General features: G+C 41.8%; 1 protein-coding gene across 2 annotated transcripts in view; it reads left to right on the forward strand.

Annotated features, from left to right (window-relative positions):
• The window catches only part of STX8 (syntaxin 8), a 1,659,484-nt gene that overhangs the window by 705,689 nt on the left and 941,519 nt on the right, over positions 1-12,276 (forward strand). The window contains exon 7 of one of the 2 annotated variants that reach the window (XM_069654577.1): positions 10,119-10,641. The exons of the other annotated variant lie outside the window; for it this stretch is intronic. Coding sequence (XP_069510678.1) covers positions 10,119-10,195 — 77 coding nt within the window. The 3' untranslated portion in view covers positions 10,196-10,641. Of the gene's footprint in view, positions 1-10,118; positions 10,642-12,276 lie in introns of those variants that run through there. 2 annotated transcript variants of the gene reach the window in all.

Below are 12,276 nucleotides of genomic sequence, written 5' to 3' on the forward strand. Positions count from 1 at the left end.
AAAGGGTCCATCATCTCACTATGTATGTTTAATGTACACGTGAAACCACTGACAGACCTAATAAACTCTATTGCCAAGTCGTTCCATCTCTGTTCTGATAATTCATAGGTCCTCCTTATCGGTCACCATTCGGAACATAAATAATCACATCATTAAACCCCTATGTAAAAGCATCATAGGACCATTTGCCTAAATGCCACACAAATTGAAATCATGTTCTGTGGTATCCCTACCCACAATCACTCTACACTTCTCCTTGGCTCAGCTGATGTACCAAGCACCCCCTACTTCAGAACAGGTTGTTATTCCAGCCACATATTGTGATTCTGTTAAATCAAATCTCACTTCCAACTCCACATACTCAGGAATGTAATTCCTTACCACTAGATGCCACGTTAAATTGAGCACATTAAATGGACCAGGTGATTTTGGCTATTTCCCTCAGAGAGTGGTCAGGAGACACTTGCTCATTCTTTTCAGAGCAGATTGAAAAGGTTCCAGAGTAACCTATGCATCTGAATACTTGGTCAAGAGGCACCGTACTCCGGTCCAGTGGAGAGGAGGACAAGATCATCGCTGGAGTAATTCTTCAAGGCAACTCACAATGACCCCTGGTGAGCCTGTCCACACATCAGACTTCCCCAATTGGTGGTCAGATGGTGCTGTTTTTAAAGTATTGTTCAGCTATATCCCAGGATGTCTGGGTTCAGATATTTTCAGGCTTGATGATGAAGTCAGTGTTCATGGATGGTGGATTGGCCTTCCTCAGGCTGCATGCTTTAGATACATATGGCTGCTACAGAGGGACAGTAGTGCCGTTAGCTAACATGAAGGCTGCAGCCATATGCACGTTTTTAGCTTGATAACCTCAGCATAGGTGCTACCGGCATAGAATAAATGTTGCAGCATTCTTATGTGACAAATTACATGTTCAACATCCATTTGATTGTCAATTTGTCAATTTTAAAATCCCTCACAAGTACTGCCTCACAACAGAGTTAATCTCTGTATTTGTATATTATGGTTGGGTTTATATAGCGCAAACCTAGCTAGGAAGGAAAGGATAACTGTACAGGTACTTTGGTGTTAACAGAGCTCAGCAAGAGGGGTTTAAAGGTTATAGTGCCTTAGATATCTATATCCCATACTACAGCGCTAGTAAATGCCTCCTGTGCAAAGTTTTAGTTTCTGGCTTTCTTCCTGCACCTCGAGCCACGTTTCTCCTTTATTCCTTCCTGCCTCCTTTAATCGCATCATATTAGTCCGTTTTCAACTTACTTTATCACTTGTCTATTTTTTTCTTCGCCCTGGTGGTTGGCGCTCTTCATCTAATACCATGGTGCAGTATTCCCCACCTCCCAATCTTTTTTAATATTCTGAAACTAAATGTTTTCAAACAGTTCTGGCATAGATACTTACGTCTGTGTCGATGGGGCTTTGGAATTCTGCCAGTGGAGTTTCCAGCAGGATTAATCTAGTTCTCCTACCAGGAGAGATTACCAATGTGTATACATGCTTCTTAAGACGAAAGGACTGAGAGTGAAGTAGTGAAACTCACAAGGAACGGTGCTTCAGTAAGGCAATCTGTCTGATACCCAGCACGATCTGTGCTGTAATAAAACTTTGGAAATTAAGTTGTTTAGTATACAGTCATTTCAACATAGTAGTAATCCATCTGCACTTAGAGGTGTGACCGGTAATCATGACTTGATCTGAAAAGTGGCTACTTCACAGTTACCATGTTCTCAGTTGAGAGGAAAGATCTGCGGTTTCGGTGGTGAAGACAAATCTTGACGTTCACAAGTCTCTAATTTGCATCCTGGTGTTTCACTGAATTGATGACAGCGTTGGCCCCTGCATTTATGAAATGGAGTGACTATGATCATCTGCTTGGCTTAGTTGATCTTCATTTCGTAGAATGCTCAGACGCTGGGAGATCATGTCAGATTAGCTGCATGGCACATTCAGTGGCTATGGTGTGTCATCAACTGAGCTGGCCTACACCCAAAGCTTCATGATGGAAGCTGTGACCACTTGTTCCAACTGTGCAATCATTCAAGAAATAAAATGTGTCCGGTAATATAAAAAGGAGATATAGATATCTCGGGAATATCGCCACGATAGTGGGACAGTTCTCCTCAATCCAGGCAATCTGGATTGAGGATAACCCATAGTATAATAGGGTTCCTCAGAGGTTTAAGGTACAACCCATGTGTCCTACAATCAGCCCACAACCATTGGTGATTGTGCTTGTGCAAGAAAACCTTTCTGAATTGAAATGGTGGTTTAACCAAATGGAAGCCAGGAACGGGCAAGCAATTTTTTTCGTCTAGCTTGGTTGTCTAAATTCTTTGTCAGGCAGACTTGTTACCTTCGTCTCAATGTATTGTCTTGATCCTCCATCAGTGAGGAGGATATATGGTGCTACAACCAGAAGCTGTCTCACTGTGCAATGATAATATGCAGCAGAGAATCATAGAGAAGAAGTCAAGAAGAACAGGGACAACCATTCAGTAAGTAAAAGTATGTTGACCGGTACAGAATGGTACTTAGAACGGATGTGATTTAATTTGTGTGTAAAGATCACAGATACAACGTAAATCAGTAAATCAGTAGGAATAGAGTTCCACAATCTAGCTGTAACTACCGAGCCTAGCCCTCTGGAGCAGCATAAGCGATTGATATTCAAGGTGTTCCAGGTAGAGGCTATTTGTTTGTGCAGAGATGAATGCCATTTTAAACATTGTTTAATATATTGTGGTGAGCAGCAATATAGGGCTTTATGTGCGATGGTGAGGAGTTAAAAAGCAATTCTGCTTTCAGAGGAAGCCATTGCAGTTGTTTCAGAATTGGTGTAATGTGAGCGTTCTTAGGAATGTTGGTAATTATTCTAGCAGATCTATTTTGTACGAATTGTAAGCAGTGGATGGAACCGTCCATAGCTCCTGCATAGAAGGGATTGCAATAATTCAATTCAGCACCTACTATTAGTCTTGCAATAATAGCACAATGTAAAGTGGATAGGCAGGGTATAAAGGCCTAAGAAGCATTAGATGATAATTTGTAGAACATAAGATCTAATTAACTTGCAGGGCAATGGTCAAAAAGGAGGCAAGTCTAAAACCTAGTGTGTTTACAGATAATACATGTTTAAATACGTGACCTGATAGAATTAATTCCAGATACATATTTATGGATTTCCTAAGAGAATCTGAAGAAGTAACCATCAGAATTTCATGTTTTTCCTTATTTAGGCCAAGCCACTTCTCAAAAATGGGACAATTAATGTGCATTCGGCCTGGCACAAAAGATCAAATCCCATAATATCAAACAAGGAGAGCTGGGGTTGCGGGTGGGTTTCCTGCTCGCCTAGTTCGGTATTATGGGCTGCAGGGGTGTCCACCACGTACATTAGATGCCCAGCGGGAACAAACAACCAAAATCCGAAAAGCTTGAATTCCAAAATGCGCAAACAAGTGGGCTTTCGCAATTTTGTAATTTATGCTTTTAGTATCCTTTTTTAATGTAGATCCCTTAAGCATCTGTTAAGACTGCCTGGGAAACCCCAATACTACGGAGAGGTTGAGGAGCCAGAAAATCTCAGACTCAATAATGGAAATAGACAAAGTGAAAGGCAAAACCAGGTTTTATTAACACTCAAAAATACAGCAGCTACATCATACAAGCAAAAGGGTTGCAGCTTTCAATGCGCTCATCTAAACAGGTTTTAAAGTAAACATTTATCATCTGACATCATACTGTATCAAAACCTTCTAGGTGAGGGGATTGGTTAATAGGGCTATCTATATACACAATCTATAAGGGTTACATTTTGGATTTGGTAATACTCATCTACTGGCACCTCCTGGGGCACCTCTAAATCGATATTAAAAATACATCATCTCTACAGTAAATCATTTGGTGGCATAATACATACTGGGTGGCCTAGCGTTAGGGATTTCCATTGATTGGCACTCTACTGACCAACTTTGAGCAACTGACAGGTAGTTAAGACATTAGCCAGACAGTAGTAGGGGGAGAGAGGTCCACAGGCTGTCTTCCTTCAGTTAAAGAAACTACCATCCCTCATCTCTAGGCCATGAGCCACGGTGATCGTCTTTGTACTTGGCCTTGTGCAGCGTTTCATGTCTGGTAATATTCGTAAGGGGTGAGGCAGGTGGTCTATCTGTTTTTGTTGCTAATGACTTGACCGTGTTCTCCAATTATGGGTCACGTGTGATGAGCCGCGTTTGGGATTATTCTACCCTGCATTTATTAATATTTCAGTGAATAGTGCATGTGTTATGGTTTCTCTTGCCATTGGGGACACTTTTGAGTTATTAATTGTGGGATGTCTTTAGATTCATGGTTTGTTCGCACCTGGCTTACAATGGTCGGTTGTCCTCTTCCAAGTTTTAATTAAATGTGGAGTATTCTTCTGAAGTCTTGGTAATCACTATCTCGTGCCTGTTCTGTGGTGCTCGGACCCTCCCTAATTTCTTAGTAACCTTGTCTTGAGCTTTGAGTTACTGTCTGAGCTCTGTAGGGATCTGCATTTTGTTATTTCAGTGTTTTGAATTCTCTTGAAGCCTTGAGGCCTTTCATTTACTTAGAAGCACAGCACGATGCAGCTTTCATTTTGGAAAAGATGGCTACCCATTACTGCTGCATTTCTATGTTAGTAAGCTACATTCATGTGTTGTTCGTGTTGCATTTGGTATATATATTGCTTATGTTAGTATTCTTCATGTCTTTATGGTTGCAATGTGGGTATACTTCATGTATAGATGCACATTTGACCAAATGCATGTTCGTCATGTTGAATGCATATTTGCTTTGTGTGCAGTGGATACATGTGTTGTTTCACTTTGTTTGTTCTTGCCATCTTTAGCTTAGATCGTGTTCATGTCTTGTTGTACCTGCCTGGGATATGGGTGGTACAGTTGCCTTGATGAGTAGCGCTTCTCACCTGTGCGGAATTGAGCTGGGGGAGCGGCAGAAGCTATGGATTACATATTCATCTTTTTCTCAACACATCCAGTGCTCAACTGATTGAAATACTGATTGATTTATTTTCTTGCTGAACTTGGGATCCCTGTCGAGATTAGAGATCTGCATATCATCAGCGTCATTTTGAAATTCCATTCCCTGGTTTTTAATAGAAAATCGTGCAGTGGCTTTATCGATATATTCAACTGGATGGGAGAAAACAATCTCCCTGTGGAACTGTCATGCTAAACTTTTTCTGGAGGAGAAACACAATCCCCCACTTAACATTTCCCCTTCTGTTACATAAGAAGGACCAGGGCCAAGAAATAAAGTTCTCAGAGGTCCCAGCGATTTCCTAAAGACGATGAAAGAGAATAGTGTGATCCAGGGTGTCAAAGGCCGCTGACATATCTATGAAAGGCATGAGCCCAAAATGGTCTTGATGAAGAATATCATGTAGGGAGTTGGTAACATTAAAAAGAGCCAGCTCTGTCCTACTGCTGGCCCGGAGCCCAGATTGTCTATCTCCTAGTAAGTGGTGTACTTCTAAGTGAGCTTGCAGCTGAATGAAAGCAGCTTACTCACTTTAAAATAAATGGAACATTGGTATTGGACAATAATTAGCTCGATCTTCAAGCTCTAAAGATTTTGTCTTGAGTAGGGGTGAGACCCAAACCTGTTTAATAGTGTCTGGGATTGACCCTTCTCAAAAACAAAGCATCGACAAATTTAGTAATGAATGAGGATAATGAATCTGCAAATTCTTTAATGATGGGCAAGGATCCCTTGTGCAATTAGTCGTTTTCAAATTCGAAATGATAGCCTTATAACCGTAGATGAGAATGGGTTTGAACGCAAATGATTCTGGGCGAGACCCAGAAAAAGAGGCTAACTGTAGCAAGTTATCATGTGGGTATAATATACTGAAAGAGTGCACGTGAACAAGATCCTAATGCTTGAAGTTTTATCATGAAAGAAAGTCTTACATTTATTACACCATGCTACTAATGCGGTAATATGAATGAAAGTAGAGCATGTGTGCATAAAACCTTCTAGGATTTTTAACAATGTATTGTTTGAGTTGGTGGTATAGTCTATTGGTTGAGTGTAGAATACTTTTTTAGCATCTATAATAGACATTTTGTATTTTTGTCTTTAATTTATTCTGGGTCTTCAGCTGCAGGCAGGATCTGTTTGCCACTGCAACAGTTCTCTGTTATTATACCTTGTGTCTGGAGGTGAAGTATGCTTTTCTTCTTTTTGCCGTCATTACAAAATGCCAATAAAATAACAATTAAGGCAATATGAGGTCTCGTAATGTTTGTATGGATGCAAGCATGGTTTCCTTCTCTACTGGAACCTTCTATGGATTTAGCACTAGTTCCTCTCAGACTTACTCACTATTGGAGAATCAAGTAGCATAATGTCACTGTCTGATGCAGTATGGAGAGCTATAAATATTTGAGTTTTACGACCTCGTTGGCGCATGCCAAGCATTTTGGACACTGGTTCAGGACTTATCGTTGATTACTGGGCTCCAAAATCAGGATGTTATGCTGTGCAGGACGTTTTGCTGTGAGGAAGCCTTACATTGGGTGGTGTATGGGACAGAATATTGATCCCTTCTGAGGCTCAGTGGTGAATATTCTGAAACTCTTGATCTTTTCACCTGTGGGAGGGGAAACTTTCAGAATAATCCAAGTGTATTGCTCAGTGATCTTGGTGGGGGCATCAATATGTGGATGGAGGATGCATCGTGAACATCCCTAAGTATGTTGTCTTATGAAGGAGGGTAGCTCACTGTGTCCTCTTACTCTCCATGCCTTCCATCTTTATGGGATGTTAATAGCATGCTCTGTTAATCGAGCAGTGGCCATTTAATTTGGCACTCAGTGTAAAGGTGCAGATTGAGTAGGTGTGACTATGTTTTGGTCTCTTGAAAGAGAGCTGTGGATATTTCACACAAGTTTGTTGCACTGGATGGGGTTAATATACCTATGAAGACCTTTCTAAGTCAGCTTCTTTTCCTCTTTCCTCATTTTTCATCTTATCTCCCAAAGCATTGTTTGGTGTGCTGTCTAAAGGATTTAAAGCGTGTTCCTTCATGTTGTTTTTCCTAAATCAGCCCTTTAAGGACGCGACTTTTCTGATGCTATTACCCAAATTCATGCCAGAAATAACCAGAATATATCGCTTCCAAAGCTACACCCATATATCCATATCATCTTGCAACCAGCCTACTATAAACACTTGGACTCAAACAAATTAGTCAATCTCTACAATAATACACTAAATTCAATCCCTAAACATCATCGCCCCTATCAAACTAAAAAAAGTCAAACCAACAGCCCATCTCAACAAATGGTTCACAAGTGAACTAAAAACCTTACGGAATGCTAAAAGAGTTGTCGAATCTACTGGAGAAAATCGCCCACTTCTCCTAACCAAGTGTTGTTCACCTCTGTGGCAGCCACTTACAAATCTGCCATCCTCACCACTAAAAAAGGGACTATAACAATATAATATTTAATACCAAATCTGGGACCAAAGAGCTCTTCAGCATCCTAAGGGAACTGGAGTCCACAATCCCACCCACAGAAGTATGTGTAAAGGATGCAGACTGGTGAGCCAAAATACAGAAGGCCCTCGCCGACAAAATCTCATTGCTTCAATCTAAAATGAAGGTTAAGAAGAACAGCTTGGACAGCAGCTCCAGCTCTAGTCAACCACCTAATCTCTGCGTCCCTCCTTGCCCTCCATTTTCCTTCTCACCTGTCTTACCATCTGAAGTTGAAAACATCATCTGAGGTCTGAAACCTTCTAGATGCCAAGGAAATCTCTGTCCTGCCACCATCATTCAGGAAGGCGCCAATGACTTGGCACCTTTTATTGCCACTTTGATCAACTCCTCGTTCAAGCCCAGTACAGTTCCCAGTAACCTCAAAGAGGCATGGGTCATGCCCCTCCTAAAAAAAAAAAAAAATAAATAAACACCTAGACCCCAACATCCAGACTAATTACTGGTCTATTACCACTGTCTCGTTCCTCTTAAAAAATATTAGACAGAGTGGTCTACCTCCATCCAAATCCAGAAACATTTGGAGGCTAATAACACCGAAACAGCCCTTCTTGACCTTAAAATCCAAATGAATGAGGCCAAGAATAAAGGCAATCTGGCCATCCTCCTGCTGTTGGACCTCTCTGCATCATTCAACCTTGTCGATCACCAGATCCTCACAGACCATTTGACCACAGCTGCTGCATTCTCCACTGACACTTCTAATTGGATCCAATCATTCCTATCCAATAGAACCACTAGGGTCTTTGCTCCTTCTGCCTCAGCGGACCCTGTCACCATCCATTGTGGCGTGCCACAAGGCTCGTGTGTCTCCCCTACGCTTTATAATATCTTTACAAAGCTCCTCTTTGACCGTCTTGATAACTTGGCTGTCACTTACACGAATTACACCAATGACATCCAAGTTCTCATCACGCTGAATGGGTGTTATGAAGACGACTTTAAACGGATTAATTAAATTTACCTGGAAATCCAGGCATGGATGTCAGCCAATAGCCTTTGTCTCAATGACGAGAAGACATAACTCTTGATCGTCGGTTCACAAATAAGAGTAAACAAACTTGACCCCTGATACTCAGCATTCAATATTGACGGAAACTCCATCAAAGTGGCTAAGGAAATCAAAACTTTGGGAGCGTACCTTGTTTCCACCCTCTCACTCAAGAAACAAGTGAGAGCCACCCCATCAACGACTGCCTACACAAACAAACTGATCAATGCATGCAAAGCATTTCTGTTGACTAACAGCTGCATCACGCTTGCCAGGGCTTTGGTACTATCTAAGATTGATTATTGCAGCACCCTTTTCCTAGGATCTTCTGAACGGAACCTCAACAGACGTCAAGTCTTGCAAAACAATGCTCTAAGTCAGCGTTAAGCATCTCTAGATCCAGCCATATCAACAGTCTAAGACAGAACGCCCGCTGGCTCCCGGTGTGTGATAGAATTCTGCTCCACACCCTAGTCATCACCCATAAATGCCTATCTAACTCTGCCTCTAAGAACTTATCAGACAAATTCTCCAAACATCAACCAGATAGACCTACTAGAACTCCTTACTCGCACTGCCCTACCATCCCGAGATACAAACTTAAAAGAGCAGGAGGAGCTAGTTTCCCAGTTGTTGCCGCCAAATGCTGGAACTCTCTCCCTCTATCCCACAGAACCTTCCTTCTGGACCTACAGAGCCCAATTAAAGAGCTGGCTCTTTGATTATAAAAACACTAACTGACTACCTTCACTACCTACACATCTATACCCATCACAGATGCTTTTTGCCTAATCTTCTATCCAAGCTGTATGTTTACATCTCTATCCATTTGTACTCCTTCCAAGATGTAACCATGGACGACCCTGTTATTCACTTACCTGTTTTTCTTTATGTAAAATCGACTTACTCTGTAACCCCTGGTCGACGAGCACTTTTGTTGTTGTAATCTACTTCTCCACAAAATCTTGCAGGACCACTGCACTTTGCATCTTTCTTTCAACGATTGTTCTCTTCATTCCCGTTTTATTGGCACTCACGCAACCTTCAACTTTCAAATTACAGTCACTTTCCCTTTAACATCAACCAGACTTTTGTTGTCCTTGATATCTCACCGGCTATGTTAATTGGATTACTTTCATCTCTTTCCTGCAGCTCAAGGCTGTTACCAACACCTCCTCTGTTCCTCCCCAACTCCACTGTTCAACCGTGAGGGTCGCGGGCAACTTTCAGGCAACTTGAAAGGGTCTTTCCTCCGCTCGCTAGGCTTTGCTCCTTGAATGCTCACGGCCTTGCGAAAGCATGGAAATATTACCTGGCTTTCTCTTGATCGTCTCCACTGTCGATCAGCCTGTTGGCCTGCCACCAGTCACTATACCGTTGTGGTGTATGTGACCCATTTGCTGGATAAGGAGGTAGTGGGATAGTTATTGCCCCGCTTTTGCACTCTGCTCATTAATTTTGTGGTGGTAGCATATATCAATCGTCAGACCTTTGCATACATCAATCGGCAGACATTTGCATTTAGCCCGATTGAGTGTGTTTCTGTGTTTACATTTACAGGTGAGCTCCTGATGTTGTCCACATGTCTGTACCTCCACACATATTCCCTTGAAAATGCCGGACCTACTTGCCCCTGAAGAATTTCTGCTGAATGATGTTAGCACAGAAAGAAACATGTTGGGTTGGGGAATCTGATGCTGTTGTCGGCAGCATTGTTAACCACAGTGTATTGCGTTGTTGTGATCATATTATACATTGGTTGGTCGCTTTCCTGTGAGGATCTTTTTGTTCTTATTTTTAATGAACGGAGATTGTATTTTAGTCTGTTTCATATTTGAGATTTAAATGTTACAATTGAATGAAATAATTGTGATATTAGGTCATTTGAGTGTGAATGAGGTATGTCTGATGAATGTTTTCTGGGATAATATGAGAATATTGTGTCGAATTAGATAGGTCAATTGTTCTTTCGACTTTTTTTAGAAGTGCATTGATGTTGACACTACTGATGATTTTTAGAAAAATTAGATCATTTTATTATGTTTTCTCTACAATTTAATAAAAATGTTAATATTTCAATGTGTCCTGCGAAGTGAATTGAATTCTTTCACCTCACTAGTTTTTGCATTTGGACACCCTGTCACCTCATGGTTTGCTTCGATGAGATAATGGTTATATAGATGTGTGCACTGCTTTAGAGCTCACCCACAGAATCACTTGTTCTATGATCTTTTATGTTGAAGTAAATATAACAGTTCTTTCCAGCCTAGATCATAGTACAGAGATAAACCTGGTATCCCCTGTCACTCCTGTTTGTTGCGGCCTGCCACCTTCCACAGCATTATTCGCATCAGCCTCAGAAGAGCTGTTCCTTCTCGTACGCAGCCTCGCTCAAAGTGTGCCTGTGAGTGCCACCTTTTATCTTCACAGGGAGTGCTAATAAGTGACAGGTGTACATTGTTAGAGTTACGTGCCTGACTCTGCCTGGTCTCATTACAGGGACAGAGTCAGTTCAAGTCAGGGGAGGTAATCCTTATAACTTAATTCCTCATCTTCCTTGGTGCAGTCCTTTTGTCATGACAAAGTGGGAAAGAATTATGGGAGTTGGAGTTTCTCATAAAATAAGCAGGGATAAGGAGTTTAAATGGATTGTGGAAAAAGGGGGATAACATCTCTCACCATTGGGTGCTTCTCCCCCACTCCCAAAGTACCCCCTATCGAGGCATGGGCGTAGGAAAAGGAGGGGAAGGGGGGACAAATCCTCCCCACAGTGTTAAGCAAGGGGGATATAATGCCATATATCCCCCCCATAATCTGAAGCAGCAGGGTCAGCCAGCATTATCTAAAATCAGTGTTGAACAGCCGGGACTCACTCACTGGACTGTATTATGAGCAAGCAACATGATCCAGGCCAGCACCTGGGTGATTCGCTTATCACACTGACTTCCACTTCCAATCTGCGGCTGGCACTGCCTGCAGCCTGCCTGCCAGACTATTGATATTCTTTTCTGCCCGGGCTCGGCTTGCATTTGCAGGGCATCGGCCGGGGAAGTAACCACACAGACGTTTTTATGGGAGGGCAAAAGGGGCACTTGCCCCGTGCCCCCACCTTGGAAGGGGGCACCACAAGGCTGACTGATCTAAAGAAGTAAGATACCATTGTTCACCAGACTTAAATAGCACACGTCAGGATATTTTATGGCATGCTGCTGAAGCTCTAAACCTATTGCCTCTCTGTTTTGACAAGTACATTCTGCCTTAATCAATTAATCTGATGCTTTCTGTGTTCACTGTGGTTTACATAGTGTGTGTGTTACTTATGGCAAAAACCCCTGTAGCATTCTTTCCTTCCTGAGGGAATTATGCTGATCATGTGCAATAGGCAATGGTGAAATGCATATTGATATATTACGTGTCACAATGGTTCATAAATTAGCTCAGAGTGTTAAGCACTCATTGCTGATATGTGTTCATATGCAGGATTAGAATAGCACATTCCAGCAAGGCTAGCTCAGCCTTTCCTATGTTTGAAGTTTATAAACCTGCCTGCCTATGTACTTGATTTTGCAACACAACAGGTCCTATTATCAACAAAGTACCTGCATCATACAGGAGTTGCTATATAAACTAAAATGGCTAGAAATTGCTTTGTGCAGATGAGGTGTTGTTGAACCAAAGCGTTCATGCTTGTATCCTGGCTTTGCCAGCAGACGATACA

This window comes from Ambystoma mexicanum, chromosome 3q (genome assembly GCF_040938575.1).
Source record: "Ambystoma mexicanum isolate Mex_15411 chromosome 3q, UKY_AmexF1_1, whole genome shotgun sequence".
Lineage (NCBI taxonomy): Eukaryota > Metazoa > Chordata > Amphibia > Caudata > Ambystomatidae > Ambystoma > Ambystoma mexicanum.